Source organism: Antennarius striatus, chromosome 12 (assembly GCF_040054535.1).
Source record: "Antennarius striatus isolate MH-2024 chromosome 12, ASM4005453v1, whole genome shotgun sequence".
Lineage (NCBI taxonomy): Eukaryota > Metazoa > Chordata > Actinopteri > Lophiiformes > Antennariidae > Antennarius > Antennarius striatus.
The window spans coordinates 136444-158137 of record NC_090787.1 but is presented as its reverse complement, the minus strand read 5'-3'; the positions used below and the strand labels follow the sequence as shown (position 1 = coordinate 158137).

The following is a 21694-nucleotide window of genomic DNA, read 5'->3' as shown; positions in this document are numbered from 1 at the left end:
AGAAGGGGGATGGGCTCAGCATTCCTCCTCTGACCTCCAGTTTGCAGCAGATATTAAACAATAACTGCTGCTTGTAACAATGTGCTTTCTCCTGCACTGGCCGGTTGTTTTAAAGGGGTGAGACAGCACAACGGGTCTTGATCTGTGCCACACATTTGCTACAAGCAATGAGAGAGAGAATAAGAGTGATACGAGATCTGCTTTGTCTGCGTTTTTGTGAGGAGCGCAATGGAATCTGGCAGAGATGAGGGCAGAACAGTGTGATCATTCAATCTGAGCAGCACCTCAGGAGACTGACGCTGACTGGATGCCTGCAGTATTTAATCTGGGTAACCAGACATCTCTGACTTGAGTCATTCCTCTGGAGAAAGTGCAGTGTAAGGCAGTAACATCAACAGGCAACTCATTTTGATTGAGTGTGAGCCCGAGTGTGTGCTATACTGCAGATTGCAGGTTTTTCATTACAGCCAAGAATGCACTTCAGAAAAACTGACAACTCACTGTGTGATTTGTGGCACTACATCTCCTGAGTCCTTCTAAAGCCTTAACTCAGGACATACATCTTAAACTCTACCCCTGGTAATGAATACTACCAAGTGTGGGATACAGCTTCAAAGGGATGCTGAAGGAGGGGGGGGGGGGGCTGATCAAAGGCACGTGCAACCCTTGCCAAAAAAAGTGTGACGTGGAGGAAGGGGCCCCCCATGATGGCAACAGTCTGAATATCTACAGCAGCAGGAAGACGTATTCTCCATCAGACTGCTGTAAGTTCCTCAATCCCAGGAGAAACAAGGGTTTTGCTGCCTGGTAGACCGGCTCTCTGCTGTTATCTTCACCCTCCGATCAAAGAAATGTGGTCAGACACATCTGCAGGCTGTAACACGAAGCTTTTAGAGTGTTTGCTACAGCCCCCATGGTGGTTGTATTATGAGCAGTCTTTTGTTAGTTGAGGCAATGCTCACATCACAATCCCCATTGTTCAATTACAGTCATTTTCCCAGTGGTGGATCGAGAATTTTTTGTTAAATCAAGGGTCAGAAATTGGACACATTTTATTCAGAGGGGCCAAAAACTTCATGCACATTTCCTGATCCAGTATTACGTATACATACATGTCACCAACATTTCCTTGTGACTTGCTCCATAGCCTGGAGCAAACCAAAAAATGTTTTGCAAATTTTGACTTGTTCAAGCATGACGCTGTAGTGCGTAGAAAACATATAGAATAAAAGACCCCCCCCCTTCCAATATTTAGTACATACAATACTTTACAACAGTTGATGTGCACTATTACAGAATGAAATAGAATAAAGTTTAGAGCAGTGTAGACAAAATGAAGTGAAAAGTGAAAAATAGTGTAAGAAAAAGTCAGACATCCCAGGTTATTGAGACTAAAACTCACGCTTATGAAATTTTATTGTAGCGTTACCCTCAGATTTTTAAGCCAAAATTAGTGGCTTGTGTCTGTACGTTTCACATAAATACTTTTAACCTCATTGTGTTTTGACCTTCATCTTTAAACTCCACAGAGACCTCCTGGTGTTAACAGGTAAAATAGTTCCGGAAAGAACACAAAGACAACACAAATAAAATAAGTTTATTTGAGCTCCTCCAGTGGAACTTTTTGCTGAAGCTCTCCTGTGTGCTCATTCTATTGCTGCATATTTTACTATAATGAATGAAATTGGTGAAACAACTCCTAGCATTCAAATTGAAACAGAAGAGTTAGTGAAGTTGTGCTGATACTTCTCAGCTGTCTGACTGAGCATTTTTCTTTTCTTTTTTCTTTCTTTGCCGCGAATGAACTTTTAATTTATTGACTAATTCACCAAATAAAAGTTGGTTATTTTATTGGAACACAAGACGAAGTTACCAGTGAATGGGGGAGAGCGGGAGATTGCGTCAGGGTGCGGGGCAGCCAGCCGTTTTCCTCTCCGCTCAGACGGGGGGGGAGGGGGCAGGAGGTGGGAGGAGAAATGGGGGGGGGGTTGCGAATACTCTTTGTCCTCACTCAGCAGTTCAGCCCAGAACCATTGCAGACTCCTGGCAGGGAAGAGCCGCTGTGGATGGCTTGATGTTGGAGCAGGAGGGCTTTCTGTTAAACAAGAGAAAAAGAAGGAAAAGCCACAACTTCCAGGAGGCGGAGGAATCTGAAATCACTGAAGGTAAAACAAAAGCCTCCGCAGCATCACTACGCAGCGTTTCAGCTCCCAGCTGCGGTTTAATCACCCAACTCTGGACGTTTTCTGCAAGTTTTAAAACACAGGAAGTGGACACTTTTTGAAGTAACAGGCATTCCTGTGCTTAAACAGTCCCGTGTTCTCAGAAATGTGCTCTGGCTCAGGGAACTCAGGTTTACGCGCTAATTAGATGATTATTGGTGGCGTTGGGTGACTTTATAGTGGTTTGTTGGAACAAAATGTTGTCAGTGGCACCACATGCCTGTCTGTCTGCTGGTATGCGGGTATTAAGTAATTTAATCTGAGTTTCTAGAATGTGTTGTCTGGATTCGGTGATGGAGGAACGCAGGGATGTTTTTTTTCTCTTCCTTTTCACAGCTCTCAATCGCCCCCACCCGTCTGCGAAGCAACACATTCTAATGGATAGTTAAGGCAAGGTTGGAGCACGACTCCTTTCTTGACGCGCACTGGTCGTTTTGTTTGTCTGCCATCGATTAGTGAGTTTGGAACCATGCGTCCCGCCACGGGGACGGCGTGCCACGAGGTGTTCCTGCGTAAGACCTGCGCGCATAGGGGATTAATTCTATTTTCTAAACCATAGTGTTTTTTTAATGACATTCAGGCCTACATTTGTTCCCACCCACACTATTTTAACCCTAATTTTGGTAATGTTGGTTCCTCCTCAGCTCGGGGCCTCTCCGCGTCAGGCCTCTTGGATAAAGGGGGGAGAACCATAAGTAGCATCCCAGATGTGAGAGCCACAAAAGCCCCTCTGTTCTGCAGCCAGTGTCGAAACTTCACATGGAGACAGTTTCCTTTGCGGTGCTGCATGTGATATAATTATGTATGAAGAAAACGCACAATTGTTAAGTCTGTCCGGTCAACACAAGACACACCATAGGACTTAAGACCTTGCCTTTAGACAACAAAACCTCCCCCACACCCTTAACATGTTGTCATTCCAACACACACACACACACACACACACACACACACACACACACACACACACACTACAGTTTGTCACTTGATTTGGCTGCAGGAATAGATCTGGAGTGTTAACCCCTGAAAATCTCGAACAAACTAGATACACAGGAGTGACTAAATGCTGAAATTTACAAATGCTTTCCACTAGAGAAAGTTTTTGACAAAGTCGATGAAATTGTTATGCCTTTTTATATTGTGATGTTGAGCTGAGGCAGTTCCTTGGGAGTAAGGAGTGACATTTAGTCTCGGGTAGCACGTTAACATTTTCCAACCGGGAGTACCGCCAATGTTCCAGTGGTGCTCTTTGTGCCAGTGGGTTAGCTGACTAGACTGGTTTCAGTGTGCCGCAAAGGACCGAAGAAGTTGAAATTAAAAATAGTTTAAGATGGTAGTTCATGAATCGGTTTGGAGTATTAAACCACAGAATTTAACATTTGAGATCCTGATGAAAGTCCTATTCTAATCGAAGTTAACATGCAGTGAGTCCTTTCTGGTTTCCTCTACCTAAGATGCTCATATGGTCTTCTGTGCAGTCTTTGGATTGAGTCCAAGTTCATCCTCTTCTGGTTGTAGTGTTTTTTTCCTCTCATCTCTTAAATAGCTTTATCTAAGGAATTCAGAGTATGTACTGTATTATCTAGCACCAGGTAGCATTCAACATCCGCTGCTTGTTTGATCGCTTAGCCATTGTGGTTTAAATAAAAAGCTTATCAGAAGTAAGCCCGTGTGGAACTGCTGGGTTCTGAGATGTTTCACACAAGTTTTTAACTTGACCTTCCTCTGAGCCATCAAACATCAAGACCATGGTTCCATGCAGAATGTTTTGCTAAGTACTGTACTCTAGTTTTGTTGTAAGACTCCACAAGACTCCCATTTGTTTTTTACCACGTTTTTTTCAAAGATGTTACAACCTCTACTGCAATCACAAAGACAATACTTAAACACACTTGTGTTCACCAAGAATGCAGGGGCTGAATAAAGGCACAACAGTTTGACAATTTTGAGCCATTTAAAGTTGAGATTTGTCATATTTGTGAAGGCATCTACAGTAAAAGCTGAAAGGAGTTTCATCCCTTGAAGTGCTGCTTCTTAAAAATTGTGTTCTTTTCAAACCAAACATCCTAACTCTGCGCAGGGATTGCAAATGCACACCTTCCGATCATTATGTGGTTTTTCCTGAGTGGATGCCAATTCTGAATGTACCCCAGGGCAAATCCCAACTGTTGTCCTTACCATGTCACTTCTAGATTGATATATTAAAGTAGATTACATCTAAGGTAGTGGATACAGGGAATACGGCTGATTTCTAATATTACATAGGGAAAAAAATCCACAATAAGGACACCGTTTTCATGACACCTGCGATTTAAGTTGGAATACTTTTCTTACACTTCTGTTGAAGTGTGGCTGCAGGATTCTTGCAGGACTGCAGAGTGAATAGTGAAAGTCAGTGATCGTTTAACCAAACTGAAGAATAAGAACTCTTAATTGGCACAGACTGAAAATCAATCATTTCTTCAGACTGATAGAGCAGTCAGTGGCCCAGAAATTGAGCCTTCATGACCTTGACATTACCGGTAGTGCAGTGGCTCAGTAGGAACTTGTGTTCACTGCTCTGTTGATGTAAGGGCAGGTCCATCCAAATACAACAACCAGTTGATACAGCTCTCCCAGTCACACTTTGAGTTACCATTCCTTAGAAAAAATGTTCCAGTTCTGAAAAAAATATTCTAACTTTTTTCAAGTGAACTCCAGATGTGTTATTTACTCACAGTATTGCTGGTTTTATGAGATGAGTATGTTTATGCATCACCTTAGGTGACATTAATGGGTGATTGGCTTCGCTGTTAAGCTACTTCCTTTCCAGTGTTTAATGAGTCCAGTGATAATATTTTAGGCAGATAAATGATTACTGAATTTGCGGAGCCTGACCTTATCTTTATGGCCTTTAACCTTTGTGTCTGGAGGTTAGATTTGGCTTCTTATCTTAACCTGACGTGCTACCCAGGAGGACATCTGGGAGACCGAAGGACTTGTCTCAGATGAATGTCCCAGCTTGTGTCACAAATGTGCTTTTGTCTTGAAGATACACATCATCTAATTCTAGTCTGTGAGCGCTGCAGACGTATTTATTAGCTATGACTGCTATATTTTAAACACGGTGCCCAGGTAGTCTTGAGCAGTGGTCCCCAACCCCCGGGCCGCAGACCGGTACCGGTCCGTGGGTCATTTGGTACCGGGCCGCTCAGAAAGAATAACTTATTTACATTACTTCCGTTTTATTTATTTCGGAGTCTGAAAGATGTTAAATTTGAAAAGTGACGTCTGTGTGGAATGACGCACTGACAAATTCATGCATCTGTCCCGCTTGACGGGTCTCGGTCACGTGACAGGTTATCAACAAACACAAAATGAAGCGCCCATAAACGCACCAGTGTTCTGGATTAAAGTCCAGGCAGATTATCCTGAGATCGCCCAAAAAGTATCGAAAAATCTGCTTCCATTTCCAACCTCCTGTCTTTGTGAAGCGATTTTCTGCTGTGACCGAAAACCAAACCAAACTGGAGTAGAGCAGACCTATGGAACACACTTCAGGGGTCATTGTCTCCCGTTACCCCTAGATCAGGGGTCCACATCCACTAATTCTCATTATTGTAATTACTATTATTTGATTGACTTGTTCACCTTTCTATTGGACATGATCAATATTTCTCCTACGTTTAATGCACTGATTGTAAGTCGCCAAATTTCAAATTAAAACCTCATCAGTGTAGTCAGTTGATTTGCGGACGATTTATTATTAGACTACAGCTGTCCTGGCGTCATTAACGATTATCGAGCAAATGAAGACCGGTCCGTGAAAATATTGTCTGATGAAACTGGTCCGTGGGGCAAAAAAGGTTGGGGACCGCTGGTCTTGAGCATCTTTAAGATCCGGACTCGCTAGAAGCTGTGACTTAAGTTTTGCTTTTATCTTTCAAACCACAGAGGCCCTGTCCACACAATGCCGGAACTTTTTGAAAACGTAACTTTTTTGTTGCGTTTACACCTTCTGTCCACACGACAACGCAGATATCCGGAACGAAAACGCAACTTTTGGAAAACGCTGGCCGAGGTGGATTTTTTAAAAAATCACTGGGTTTGCGTTGTCATGTGGGCGGCCTATCCGCAACTTTTTAAAACAATGGCATCTTGCCTGCGACGAAAACCGCTGTGACGTCATATTTATGGGCCTGTGTGTACAAACATGATGGATGTACCAACCTTGTTGACGGCAGCATTCTTGCAGGCGTTTTATGACAACAAAACACGGAGGATTCCTATTGGATAAAATTTGACTCAGCACTGCCACCACATGGTTTGGCATGCTTATATAGCAGTCTTCCAAAACGCACTGCTGCGTTTACATGTGGACGGAGATTTTTTGGAAAACGCTGTCGTGTGGACGCAAATCGTTTTCGATGCGTTTTCAAAAAGTTGCTTTTTCAAAAAAATCTGGCATCGTGTGAACGGTGCCTGATTTTTCCAGGTCTCAATGCCAGTACCTGTTCAGTTCTTCACATGTACAGCTCTACAGAAAAACCAAGGTACATTCTGTAGCTACTTCTTCCCCCAACTCATGAAAAAAAAAGTGGTTTCAGTGTGAAAATGGTGAAGAATTGGTTTGAGATTAGAACAGCCACAATTTGAATTCTATAAAGACCCGAAAGGAAATAGTTCTGTGGTCTATGATAGTATCTACTTAGTACAAGCGTGGAAGTTTATAGCAGGAGATAATTACTCAGAAGTCTGTTGGTGGGTCACAGTAGGTGTGAAACCACAGCTTGTTGCCTCTTAAAGGTTTTTCCTAGCCACCTTTGACTGTTAGAGTTGGTAATCCCAGTCAAACCCCAACCACCAGCTAGTGTGACATGTGCACCAAATGTGCAGTATATGGAATGGATTTTTTTAACTTGTTAATGCCAGTTAGGCATTCTATAGTTTTGAAGCCTCCATTAGATCTGAACATGAACTTGTGTCATGTTTTTAGTGTGATACACATCAGAGAATTTAATCATGGTTTTAAACAAGAGATGGGGATCTGGATGTGGTAAAATGTCGCTCGGGCTCTTTCAGGGACGTTTGCCTGAGCAATGAATGCGCTCAACCTCCTGAATGTTGCAAGGGATGTTTCCGTCTGGTACAATGGCACCGCCTAATGGCTGATGTGCAGTAACACATGGTACTGAGGGACATGTTTTTTTTAGATTTTTTTTTCTCCCATAATACCATGATTTACATCGTATTCTTTGAGATCCTGTTGTCTTTTATGTAGAATGTTGAAGTTGTTGCATCCTTCTTTAAGACTCAAGACTAAATGAATGTTTTTTTTTCCAGGTTGAGCTGTTGCCGGCAATCCGAGAGTCAAAATGAGTTGGAGCTTTCTTACACGTCTTTTGGATGAGATTTCCAATCACTCCACATTTGTTGGCAAGATCTGGCTGACCCTCCTCATTGTCTTTCGCATCGTCCTGACAGCAGTGGGGGGCGAGTCAATATACTATGATGAACAAAGTAAATTTGTGTGCAACACACAGCAGCCTGGTTGTGAAAATGTGTGTTATGATGCTTTTGCACCTTTATCACACATTCGATTTTGGGTTTTCCAGGTGATTATGATCACCACTCCAACCATCATGTATCTTGGCTTTGCTATGCATAAGATTGCCCGTATGGAAGATGATGACTACCGGCCACGGGGAAGGAAGAAGATGCCCATAGTCAGCCGTGGTGCCAACCGGGACTATGAGGAAGCAGAAGATAATGGGGAGGAAGACCCCATGATCCTGGAAGAGATTGAACCAGAGAAAGAAAAGGAGACCTTGGAGAAACCTACCAAAAAGCATGATGGTCGTCGTCGCATTAAGCGAGACGGCTTGATGAAAGTCTACGTGTTCCAGCTACTGTCTCGTGCCATTTTTGAAGTCGCTTTCCTGTTTGGGCAGTATATTCTGTATGGGCTGGAAGTGACACCATCCTATGTGTGCACACGGTCTCCTTGCCCACATACTGTGGATTGTTTTGTCTCGCGTCCCACCGAAAAAACCATCTTCCTGCTCATTATGTATGCTGTCAGCGCCCTGTGTCTGCTCTTCACCATGTTGGAGATCCTCCACCTGGGCATCAGTGGCATTCGGGACTGTTTTTGCAAACCAAGGCAGCGACCTCCAACCCCTCGTCACCCAGCTCTGGCCAGCCAGAGGTCTTCAATTTGCCGCCAGCCCTCTGCACCTCCAGGATACCACACAGCTCTGAAGAAAGACCCGCCAGGAAAGATTGGTTTCAGAGACAACCTAGGGGACTCGGGTCGTGAGTCTTTTGGGGACGAGGCTTCATCACGGGAGTTGGAGAGGTTGCGTAGGCACCTAAAACTTGCCCAGCAGCATCTAGATTTGGCTTATCAGAATGAGGAGAGTAGCCCATCACGCAGCAGCAGCCCAGAATCCAACGGAACTGCTGTAGAGCAAAACAGGCTGAACTTTGCCCAAGAGAAGCAGAGCAGTACATGTGAAAAGGGTGAGACTTTCAACCTTTCATAAATTTTGATATAACTGGGGACAGTAACATCAAATGTTGTGTGACAGTTATTGTCTCTGTTCACAGGTCTGCATGCATGAGTGCATAAAACAGCCCAGGTGACACAAGGTTTAAACCCGCATCAGGAACTGTGAGCGGGCGTAAGGGAACAAAGTGTGTGTGTGCGTTTTTGTACGTGTGAGATATGATTTTTGCTTGAGGTGGATGAAGTCAGCCCAAGCCTTCCAGTGTTGTCGTCGAGCATTGAGTCGAACAAGGAAGAAAATGGTCGTCTCAACCCAGCAATAATGGAGACACCAGCCTGTCAAAGGATCCAAAGTGCTAACAAACTACCGTCAAACAGCAAAAATATTTTAACATGTACATCTCCCTCAGGGCAGCTATTCTTTTTCTGTTTGTATTAGGAGAGATTTAGAGCTATTAGTCATTTAACTTTATTCTTTGTTGGAAGTTCAGTCAGTGCATCTCAAGTTTACCTTAGACCTTAACTGGAACTGTTTGATGATATTGTGTTGAGGTAAGACCAAGCCAATTGTGCAAAAAATGTGTTTAAGCTGTAAGATTCTTGAACTTGGCAAGAAAGTCTGAGTGCTCATGGACGCAAATAAAAGGTTGACAAGGCACCACTATCAAAAGAAAGGTACTGGACTTGGTGTCATGCTGATGAAGTTGTGTTCTTTTTCGTACAAGGTTGTTTTGTCAAATGATGTCAATGTTGGCTGTTCAGTCAACATTCCCAAGCCTGGTTCCTTCAAACGGAACACACTTGGGGTGCCTTTGTCCAAAGGAATAAACAAACCTGGGTAATGCTTGAAAACCATGTAACTCTTGATATTGTCTTGTAATGTTCAAATGTGTATTTGATACTGTTCTTTATTTGTTATCAGTTTTGAGTATTGTGGACTTGAGAGAAGCTCGGTCACTGGCTTATTTTTTGGATTTTAAAGAATGCCTTTCACTGCTGTCTTAGCTCCCCGAAACCCAAATCAGTCCATGGACTGTATTCTGAAGATGTGTGGGTACCATTTGAGTTGGCATCATTTTATTTAATACATTTTTGGAATACATCACCTGCAACTGAGATTATAATTTCATCTGTAAGTAACTTAAATTTTCCCTCATTCATGGTGGATGCTGTGTGATATTTTTGGATCAAATGTTCTTACTGCTCCTCAATCTCCCGAGAGGTTGCAGGTGGACACAATTTCAATGTGAATTCAATGCCTTGAATGCGCTCTAAGATGCCATATTTTGTATCACGCCCACAGTGCCGTCAAATGTTTTCATCTCAAGTTATTTTTGAGCAATGCTTTTCTACTTTTTCTACTTTTTTTGTATTAATAGAACTTTGTGCTTAGTTTTTACAATAAATTTGTGAAACAAATGCATGGTCTCGAGTGATTTGTCTGCTTTCATTGCTTAAAGTAGTATATTTGTTGCATTCCTTATTCCAGGTACTAATGGCTAGAACTTTGGAATGGGCAATATGCCATCCAGCAAACAGTGACCTATATTACTTTTAATCTTCTGACTGCCCTCCAAACCTAAAACTTGATTATTGGCGTCTCCTAGCATCTGAAAATCTTGATGATCATGAATTCTGAATTCTGTGAAAGGACTTAAATGATTAAGCAGCAGTCACAAAAAGAAAACCCTTGCTTGACACAGATGAGGTGTCAGGTATTTAATGAACATAAATTAAAACTGCTGTTACAACTTCCTCTGGAGGTTTATTTCATCGTACTGCTTAAGCTTTCTGGCCTTTTCTGCCTTGAAAAAACAGAAGACTGAGCAAATGGCTCCAAACACTGCAACAACCAGTAGAACAAACGTGGTGTACAGTCCAGTCTCAGCATCCCCGGTAGAGAGGGTCAAACCTAGGAAGCTCACTGTGTTGTCAGGAGGAGGGGGTGTGATGGGTTGACTTGTAGCTGAAGGAAAGATGGTTACATTTGTTTAAAGCAGGCTCCTGAAAAAATGAAACCAAACTTTCATATCTTGGAAGTGAGAAAAAAATAGTAATACACAAACATTAATGATCACTGAATGTTGTGTTTGTCAAATAGTGTCATATTGGGAGAACAATTTGACATGTTGGGGTTAAAACTTCGTGACCCATAAGCGTGAGGTATAAGTATAAATGTTTCCACTTGTCCTAAATGCGAAGTGACTGCAATGAAAATGGTTTTAAGAAAGCTTAACTTATTGTGGACACAAGAAATCGAGGGAACAGTTCTTTGACTGAGAAAACCTGATAAAACAAAACTATTCAATATGTATCTAATTATACACTCATCGGCCATTTTATTAGGCACACCTGCCCAACTGCTTGTTAACTCAAATTTCTAATCAGCCAATCACATCACATCATTGATGTGCTACTGACAAATCTGCAGTAAGTGCGTTATGCTGTCATGTCGATATGGACCAGACTGAGGAATGTTTCCAGTACGTGGTTGAATCTATGCTACGAAGGATAAAGGCAGTTCTGAAGGCAAAAGGGTCCATCACGGTACTCGCAAATTGAACTTAATAAAGTGTCCGGTGAGTGTATTTAGTTCTATATATTTTTAAGTTTACTTAGTGAGTTTTAAATGAGACAGTCTTGTTTCTCATTTTTTATAGGCAAGAAAAATATAAAGCCACTTTTTACTCATGCAGTCGGTGTTTATGCTAAGCTAGCCTGTGTACAGGATCAACTTTCATGAAAATTATTTAAACAATTTATCAATTTTGTTTATTTAATTTTTATCTGATTATTTTTGTATTTTTAGTAGTCATTTAGTAATACTTTATTTTGTGAATTTTACATGTATTGACCAGATCAAATTTTTAAGCACATTTATAGTGCTAACAAGGCCTAAATGTGCTTTATCTTCATATTTAAGGGACATAAAGAACATCAAATTGTGATTGTGTGTTCTTTTAAGTCTTCCCCAAAGTATATACTATGGGTGTGACTCCTAATGCTGTGTGAGTATGTCACAATCAAACACAAGATGGTGGCATTGCGTTTACCTTAACTGACCTTCGCTACATGTGATTGACAAGTACTAGTTGCTTTTACCTCTTGGTTTAGTGACAGTGTGGGACGAGCGTTTTTTCATTAGTTACATCCGAGTAACTCAGGGAGAGAAGTGTAGGTCATGTTTTCATTATGGTTTTCTAGACATACATGAAATGGTGCAAATGTTGGAGGTCAGTGTGTAGGATTACAAAGTCTTTACATTGACCACTCAGCAGGTTTAAGTGCAACTCTTAATCAACCTACCTTCAGGGTCTGGGTTCAAGCACTCATGGGGTCCTAAGGAAGGGTCTGGGAATCCATTGCATTTGATGATCGTGGAATAGCGGGCAACAGAAGTCTTGGCCACTCGAGGCAGATTGGTGTCTGACTGATTTACATAGAAGAGTCCAAATCTCTCTGAAAAACCAGTTGCCCATTCAAGGTTGTCCATCAGTGACCAGGCTGTGTATCCGCGGATATCCACATCATCGAGCAGGTAAGCTGGGAGGATAAAAAGAGCACCTTCATCAAAGTACTACAGAAAAGAACTACGTGTGTGTGTGTGTGTGTGTGTGTATATATATATATGTGTATATGTATATATATATATGTATATATATGTGTGTATATATATACATATATGTATGTATGTATATGTATATATGTGTATATATATATATGTATGTATATATGTATATGTATATATATGTGTATATATATATATATATATATATATATATATATATATATATACTGAGAATTGGAGTTTGATACCTTTGAGCGCCTGGTTGATGTATTGCTCGTAATAGTAGCTCCTATGTATGTCATTTAGGTCAATAGGTCCTCGCTCTGATATGCCATTTTCTGTTATGATAATAGATGGATTTCTGTACTCCTCCTTAATGAAATTTAATATCCTTCGGAATCCAAAAGGTGAGACCTTTAGCCAAGATGAGCCAGAATCCAGCCAGGTACGATCAGCAATAGTTCCAGCACCCCTGAATAGATGGAATTAGTGATATTTAGTTTCACAAAAGGTATGATTTAGTTAGAGGACTCATTTAAGTAAAGTAGACACATAATTTTCAGCCAATGTTACTGTGTCATGACTTTGCATTTTGAGTGTTTCTCTGCAATGGTAACTCCTGTCATTTCAGAGCCTTCTCAGTCAGGCTCATCTCCTTCACCTTCCCTGTCATCTGCAACCCATCTCCAAGACTGTCTCCACCCTATAAACACTACACTCTGCTCAACCATTAGTTCCCTGCCAGATTTTTAGCACTCATCTTACTTTCCTGTCAGACCAGATTGTCTTGATTCTGCCTGGCCCTGGACTCTACCTACCTGGTATTCTGAAATCTGAATTAAATACAAACTTTGATTCTACATCAGCCTACTTTCCTGTCATGCTTTTTGGTTGCATCTTCCATTAATGAAAACCATGACACTATGTATATTTGCCCTTACCACTTTATATGTGTATTGTTACAGGCTTACCTATCAGCATCATAATGCTGAAGATTTCCATAATCCACAGGGAATGCAAGGACAGTGGTGTAATGGTTGAACCCGAAATAGTCATAGGTACCCTTAATCCTCTTAACCTCCTCTGGAGTGAACTCTGGGAGCCTTAATAGATTGTATATAGCACATTAAAGCACAATCAAGTTAGCAGATAAAACATAATTGCATTATTGCTCTTTCAGACGTCACGCTTTATAGTACCGAGATTTTGGCAGACCACCAGCCAAGCTTCGCTCTCGAATGATTGTTTTCATCATGTTGCTGTAGTCTCCATTAAATACTGGATGAGCAAACCAGCCAATGTAAAACTTCAAAAGCAGACATATAATAGAACAGAAATGTGATTACAAAGGAAAATTCTGCAAACTATGAGAGACCTGAAAGTATTTCCTGGTCTTTCATTACCTGCACCACACGTCTTGCTGCGTCAATGTCCTCCTGCTTATGAGGATTTCTAGGTTCTGACCAGTCAGAATTGATGGTGATGGAAATAACTCCTTTCTGTGATGCTCGGTACTTGTCATTGTAGAGATGCCAGGCCTCAGCATGTGCCTTGAGGAGGTTGTGACCCACAATGTATGGCAGAGTGCCTGGTCTTAAACTGATGCCTAGGAACAAAGGAGGAGCAATTGTTGTGTTAGTAAGCTTTTTCTCTTTTTACCTGTTGTAACATCGGAATCCCTTGAAGGACCCATGAGTGTCTCTGGACAGCCCTTTAAAAATAACTTTGCCATGAGTAATAGTTTATCACTATATTATACCTGGGGCAGCTGCTCCATAGCCATGGCCTACATTGGCTATATTGTATGGCTCATTAATGGTGATCCAAAATTTTACTTTGGGGCCAAGATGTTTAAATATGAGGTCAGCATAATCCTTAAAATAGACAACAATAGTCTCATTTTCCCAGCCCCCACCATCCTGTAGAGCTTGTGGAAGATCCCAGTGGTAGAGAGTGACCTAACAGAAAAGGAAAATTTAAGTTAAAACCTGCGGAAATTACTAATTTACTATTTTGTACTGTAATCATTCCTTGAATAACACATACATGAGGTTGGATGTTTGCAGTAAGTAGTGCATCCACAAGTCTGTGGTAGTACTTGAGTCCAGCCTCATTAATATGTCTTGTGGTGCCATCAGGAAGTACCCTTGGCCAGGATATGGAGAAACGATAATGGGTCACCTTAAGTTGCTTCAAGATAGCAACATCCTCTTCTACTTTGTGGTAACTTTCACATGCTATGTCCCCATTGTCATCATTAAAAACTCGTAGAGGAGTATGAGCAAACTTGTCCCAAATGCTGAGACCTTTTCCATCTGCTCTCCACCCTCCTTCAATCTAGAGACAAAAACAGACTGTGGTAATTTGTGATGTTCTAGCCTCCAGCTATGAAGACATGGTCTCTTCTCAATAATTACCTGATAGGAGGCTGTTGCAGTACTCCAAATGAAATCTTTACGGAAATGTCCATAAAGTTGCTTGTCATCACCTGTTGCTGGGAAACCATTATCTTTTATGACTTTAGAATAGAAATGAGCTGAATACTTAGGTGTCCTTGGTCTGTTTGGGTTAGCGAAATTCACATGGTGTAATCCAAATCCAAGATTGTACCCATTGAGCCACTCAAAGGAATCCATGAGAGATGCTGCACTGAATCCTTTCACCTTGACCCCATCAAGATCAGAGGCTGTACATTCAAAGTCACACATTAACATAAGTGTATAATTCATGTAAATCATGATTATTTAGGCAAAAGTAGTTATGTCTGTTTACCTTTTAATGCCTCATTAATATAAGTCTTGTAATAGAATACTCTGGCAGTGTCATCCCAAATGGTCTTAGTTTCTGTAGCTACTCCATTCTCAGTAATGTAAATCTCTGGTTCTCCATACTCCTCTTTGATCCAGTTCAGAAGTCTTCTCAGACCCCAGGCGGCAGCTCTTTGGTTGCTGATGGCAGTACTCGGTGAATCTTTTTCCTCTGATTCAGATACATCTCTGTCATATTCATAGGACTCAGGTTTTAGCCTCAGTGTGGCATGCTGTGCAATCTTTGTCGTGTAGTGATTTACACAGAACATGTCGGCGGTTCCCTGGATGAAGCTCTTTTCTTCATCAGTGAAGGAAGGTAGTCTCGTCTCTGGAAGAGCTTGGAGCTCACTTTTGTTTCCAATTTGCCACTTCATAGCATCAGGATAGTCACCATTTTTGAAAATGGGGTGTGCAAACCAGCCCAGCTGAAACTGCAGAGCACGGTCAGCAGCCACAACTTCACGGGGAACATTGACATCTTTAGGCTCAATCCAGTCAGCATTGAGAGCAATGGACACCCGACCACCCTGGGACTTGCGATACTTTTCATCATATGTGTGGTACGCCCTGGCGTGTGCTTTTATAAGGTTGTGTGCAACTCTGTATGGTGCCGTTCCTGGATTCTTGACGTTTGGTGGGATCTGTCCGAGGCCATATCCTGACCACGCAATTGTGTGAGGCTGGTTGAAGGTCATCCAAAATTTCACTCTGTCTCCAAAGGTGGCAAAGCAGAAGTCACAATAGTCATTGAAAATGTTTATCATGTCTACACTGTCCCAACCACCAAGTTTTTGCAGTGCTTCAGGGAGGTCCCAATGGTAGAGTGTCACCATGGGAGTAATGTTATACGCTCTGAGACCATCAATGAGTTGATTGTAGTAGTCAACACCTTTCTGGTTCAGGGAGGTTCGTTGACCATCAGGAAAAATCCTGGACCAGGACAGAGAGAATCTGTAGGACTTCACCCTCATTGCTCGAAGCATATAAAGGTCCTCTTCAAGTCTGTGATAGCTATCACATGCCACATCACCATTTGCATTCTCAGGAATACTGCCAGGTATATGTGTGAATGTATCCCAAATGCTGGGTCCTTTCCCATCAACATTCCAACCTCCTTCAATCTGGTAAGCCGAGGACGATACTCCCCAGCTGAATTCTTCTGAGAATGTGCCGTAGTGGTAGAGTTTTCTCTCAAAATTATTTTGACCAGAGAACTTCCTCCAAACACTCTTAGCTTGGGATGGGACGGTGGAAGGTGGCATTGAAGGACGTTCATTTGAAACAATGTTTGTCAGCTGTGCTTCATGAAAGAACGGTCTATTGGAGGAAAAGCCATTTTGCACAATAACTTTGGAGTAAAAGTAGGCAGACTGCTTTGGAGTTCTGGGTCTGTCAGGCAGATCAAAGTTGACATGATGCAATCCAAACCGTTCGCTGTAGCCTTGTGGACCTTCAAAACCATCCATGAGTGACTGGACTGTGAACTGCTGCACATTTACGCCATCCAGGTGTATAGCTGTTGAGGAAGTAAAGAAGTTCAGCTGCAAAATCTGATTCACCATAAAGTTATTTAATAAAAAGACTACAAATCAAATTGGCTCAATAGGATAAAGAAGTGAATATAATGGCTACACATACTATTAATCACAAAATGTAATATAACATTTGGATTAGCTTGTCCGACGTGTAAATACAGTTATATGAAATTAGAAGAGTATTTACAAAAGTAACTACTTGTTGCATTTTACCTTTGAGGGCCTCATTGATGTACCTCCTCATGTAGTCTATTCTGGAAGTGTCATTAAAACTGTCTTCACTGTATTCAGTCGCCATTCCATTCCCAGTTATAAGAATAGGCACTTTGGTAACATTCAAGTATTCTGTTGAAATGTAGTTTAGAAGTCTCCTGAGACCCCAAGGTGTAGAATAGATCCATTCAGAAGCTGTGGAGGACCAAGAAGGGTCAACATGTGCCTTGAAGTCCCCCACCCCCTGAGGACCAGGCGTGCAGCCACCATCACTGCTGTTCACCAACCGGGAGGTGTAGTGATTTAATCCAAAAAAGTCAGCTGTTCCATGTATTCTTTGTCTCTCTTCAGAAGTGAAAACTGGAAGTGTTGCTGGCGGAGAACTGGGGCACTCTGTTCTTTTCTGTTCTATCTGTGTCTTGAGTGTTGCTGGATAATCTCCATCCACAAATACGGGATGAGCAAACCAGCCCAGCATGAATTGCAGATAGCGATCCGCTGCTGCTATGTCTTCAGGTTTGGAGGGGTCCATGGGTTCAGCCCAGTCAGAGTTCAATGCAATGCCAACCTTCCCTCCGTGTGTCTTTCTGTGCTTGTCATTGTAGACATGCCAGGCCTCTGCATGGGACTTCAGGATGTTATGAGTGACCTAAAATTCAGAATCAATGTTCACATTGTAGATTGACTGTATTAGAAACATGACGATAGAGTACGCTTATTACGGTACAGCCCTTGCTCTCACCTGGTAGGAAGAAACCACATAGTCTTTTACTCCAGGGGGGTGCTCACCTGTACCATAACCAGCATGGCTCACCACCCAGGGGCTACTGAATGTGTTCCAGGTCTTCACCCTGTCTCCAAACCTGGAGAAGCAGAACTCTGCATAGTCCTTGAAGGCCTCAATAATGGAGGCATTGGCCCAGCCACCATAGTCCTGAAGTTGCTGGGGCAGATCCCAGTGGTAGAGAGTTGCAACAGGGTATATGCCAGAGTCAATGAGGGCATTTATCAGATTGTCATAGTAACGAGCACCTTTCTCTGATTGGCTGTCCCAGTGACCAGAGGGGAAAATACGAGCCCATGAGATGGAAAACTGGTAGGTTTCGACTTGAAGGCCTCGCAGAAGGTAGACATCATATTCCACCTTGTGATAACTGTCACAAGCTAGATCAGCTGTCTGATTTGCAAAAGCTAGACCGTCGTGTCCAAGACGGTCCCAGATGGTCTCTCCCTTTCCATCTTCTGACCAGCCTCCTTCAACCTTGAAGGACTCGCTGGAGGTGGCCCATTGGAAGTCATCAGGAAAGGATTCATTCAGGAAAGCATCTCGCTCTGGTATTGTCTGGGCTCCAAACTTATGCCACACATTGTGATAACTGTTTTTCAAAGCTTTGATCATGTGATACTTGGAAATACCATGACTGTTGAAAAAATAGTCATATAAAAAAACATGAAGCAAACTTATGCATGCAAACTTTTTATTGAGACTAAGGCTTACTGGGTTGGGACATCTTGCATGTCCAGTTTATCCAACATTTCTGTGATATCCATCATGTCAATTCCCACAATATTCAGGTCTTTGTTGTTCAAGACTGAAGAAAACAAGTAAATTTGCTCATATCAATTTATGATCAACCTTAATGAACATTTCTCATATTACTTTTCGTCATACTGTATAATGGCTGTTTCCTTATGCAATCGGCATCAGCTGCAAAATAGATTAATTTGTATCTTGTGTAATCAGCTTCAACAGCTGTGCAACAGCGCACATGTTGTCCTTGTTAAACTTCACATGACTGCAGCAAACACAATTTATATCGATTATTGCCTCATAATCCTCATGATTATTATACTGTAAAGATTTACAATTCTGTGATTTACAGCTGATGAGACTTGGTGCTACTCATTATCTCTTTGGTCCTTCATAACAAGTCATAATTTTGAAATATGTGTATGTCATAAGAGTGTGATTATAATTGAAATTAAATTATTTGTGTCTTCAGGCTTTAAGCAGTAAAAGTAAGATGATTATATTTACCCTGTAGTAAATGGCCAAGGAGTTGTAATTCACTTTTGGGACAATTGTTATGAGTCACCTTGTACAAAAGAATAGGAAAATCCCCACTGGACATCTACAAAACAACATGCATGTGACTATTAATCACAACAGTGTGATGATAAATACATATAGTGAAGTGCAAAGTAAACAAACACCTTTTCACTCACTATTTACTGTACCTGTAAGTTGTGCAGCTCCTTTATGAAGTTTGGTGCTTGAACACAATCCAATTCAATACTGACTGACAAGAAATCCATCTGTTCAAAATAATAAATACCGGAAAATACAATATCATGCTTCTGCCTCGAAAAATAGTTTTGCATTAAAGCCATCAAAGAATAAGCCAGTTTTCATCTTAATCACAGTAGCATTACACTTTTCTTACAGTACATAAAAAATGATTTCTATTTCTTAGTCAGTGTTAATAAGTTATTTATGGTCATGTTATTATCGGGTAGATCCAGAGCAACAAGTAACTTAGATGGTTCATATGGACGCATACCTAGTCCACAAAGGAAGTCAAATTGCCATCTGCTTTATCTGCTTCACACACAAGCTGTCAGAGATGTAAATTGATGGTGCTTTGTTGTGTGGGATGGATCTTTCTAAGAGGGCAGCCATGTAATCTTTGGGCATTTTTTCAAACATTTAGGACAAGGACGTCCATAAAACATTTACAAGGCTGAGACTTTGGAACATACTGAGATAAATATAGGAAATAAGTAACTACCAGAATGATCATCCAGACAATCTTGGATAGTCATAATGTCTACATGGATAAAGCAACTGCATGATGAGCATTACTTTTACAATGATTTACTATCTGCAGATGGTTTTCACTTAAAGACCAACAGGACCTGAGTCTAAATCCTGCAACTACAAAAGAGGAGAGAATATTCAACTTACTGAAGTTGAGCTTTTGATTTGAGGAAGAAGTGCAGCATCACCAGCTCTCAGGCCAATCGATAGATGTCTTCCTATGAATATGGAAGCATAAATGGGCTGTAAATGGAATGTGAAAATAATTTAACTCTATTGCTAAAACATAAATTAATGTGTCCAGGAAGATACGTAATAGGTAATAGCCAATGGCAGAGCAGCTATGAGAATCTTGCGTTCAGGAACCTGTGGGAGATTTGAGTATCAGCCGATACTGTGTTTTTACATTACGTAAGTTGAAATTTCTTTCATAAGTAGAGGTAATATTTTCCTGCTGAGAAATTTCGTAAGTAGAAAATTTCGTAAGTAGAGACATTCGTAAGTAGATGTATCACTGTATTTAGCAATGGTGTCAGTCACAATCAATCTTCACTGCACAACTGGTGCGATTCAGTGCTTTATAAATAAACTTGACTATTATTGGATGTGCTCACAAAATGGCAGACAGTTCCTTGAAGTGTTTTATTCCTCTCCTCCTCAAGGATTAAATTATAAGGAGCAAAACTTTACCATAAATAAATCTGAATTCACAGCAATTGAGGATAAAATTAATGCAGCAGAGGGAGGGATTAAGTTAGATTATGGTACTACAGTAATTTACAGTATTTCATCTACATGTTGTCTTTATGTCCTGTTATTGTGTCTGGTAATAGTACTTTCGTGTTTAGAGTAGTGATGTCATTTAAATAATCTGTAATGGTGAGTATAGATTGGAATGCAATAAGTAAGGACTTATGAACAATTCAACTTTCAAACTTACAACATGTGCTAAGAAATCATCATGAGGAGTTATCTGTATAGTCATTGCTTTTACAAATTCTGAAATCTGCTAAAAATATTACATACTACTTCATACCTTGTATTAGTTCATTCTTACCTTTATCAGGATACCGTTGATGATAGAGCTGATGAATGTGCTCATTGAGGTGGAGGATATTCTGCAAAGGCAGCACATCATGAAGGACATCATGCAAGTCACTTATTGTCAGCCAGAAGTGCCCCAAAGCTCCAAACTCCTGGAACGCAAACTCAGCATACTGCTGAAACATCCCTACCACCTCTTGGCTTTCCCAGCCTCCATACTTCGATTTCAGAGTGTCCGGCACTGTGGATCCATGAAGAATGACCAGAGGCTGGAGACCAACCTCCTGTAGTTGTTCCAGCAGGATGTGGTAACAGGTAACCACATCCTTTTGATGCTGGGTGGAGAGCCCTGTAGATAGGAGTTGAGACCACGACAGCGGCAGTTTGAAATGGGTCACCCCCCTGTTCCGAAGGTACTGAAAGTACTGTCTGGAGCCCGCAGGTATTGGTTGACTGCAGTCAAAGTCATCACCCAGTGCACTGTCAGAGCTTCCCCTCAGCTGCTTTTTCAGAGGGCCGGCAACAAACATGAAGTCCTCCTGTCCATTCACCTCACTGCTCTGGCAACCATTCAGATAAACGGACAGACACAAAACCCACCACAGATTCTTCATTGTGGATTGAGAAGGATGGACTAATATTATCTATCTATGGTCAAGCTTTTTATTCTGATGCTTACTTATTGCATTGTTGCACAATTAAGATTGATAATGCATTGCAACAGTTCACGTTTCAAGGTTTTATTGCAGTCAGGTCATCTAGTCAGGAAACCTCTGGACTCACAAATGATAACTGCATCACTCATGTCCTAAAGATTAAACTCAACAGGAAGTTGTATGTGTTTCAAATACTTATCAAAGTGTTTCCTTTATAGGATGCAGATTTAGTATCAAAGGGAGTAGATGGAGAATTCTAATGATTGAGGTGGATTGAGGTGTACAGATATGTGTTCCAACACTCACACTGCAAAATGCAAATTGTGGTCACACAGATACTG

General features: G+C 41.3%; 2 protein-coding genes across 3 annotated transcripts; one reads left to right on the top strand and one right to left on the bottom strand.

Moving 5' to 3' along the window:
* Nucleotides 1-2027: 2027 nt before the first annotated feature.
* On the top strand, nucleotides 2028-10121 carry LOC137604825 (gap junction gamma-1 protein-like). 2 transcript variants are annotated; one of them, XM_068328964.1, is made up of 3 exons: nucleotides 2028-2165; nucleotides 7545-8723; nucleotides 8811-10121. In XM_068328964.1, exons 2-3 carry the CDS (start codon nucleotides 7577-7579, stop codon nucleotides 8822-8824), a joined length of 1161 nt encoding a protein of 386 aa, XP_068185065.1. In that variant the 5' UTR covers nucleotides 2028-2165; nucleotides 7545-7576; the 3' UTR covers nucleotides 8825-10121. The 2 variants fall into 2 exon arrangements, with proteins under 2 accessions (XP_068185065.1, XP_068185066.1); XM_068328965.1 differs by lacking the exon at nucleotides 2028-2165 and having other exon boundaries at nucleotides 7588-7721; nucleotides 7817-8723.
* A 333-nt stretch (nucleotides 10122-10454) lies between these two features.
* Nucleotides 10455-21311, bottom strand: LOC137605458 (lactase/phlorizin hydrolase-like). The gene is made up of 17 exons (XM_068330160.1): nucleotides 20711-21311; nucleotides 19801-19871; nucleotides 19074-19151; nucleotides 18874-18967; nucleotides 18370-18427; nucleotides 17578-18256; nucleotides 16836-17484; nucleotides 15050-16603; nucleotides 14695-14963; nucleotides 14324-14614; nucleotides 14037-14235; nucleotides 13681-13883; nucleotides 13477-13583; nucleotides 13249-13380; nucleotides 12526-12749; nucleotides 12016-12252; nucleotides 10455-10675 (listed from the first exon to the last, which is right to left on the bottom strand). Exons 1-17 carry the CDS (start codon nucleotides 21309-21311, stop codon nucleotides 10455-10457), a joined length of 5667 nt encoding a protein of 1888 aa, XP_068186261.1.
* Between the last annotated feature and the right edge of the window lie 383 nt (nucleotides 21312-21694).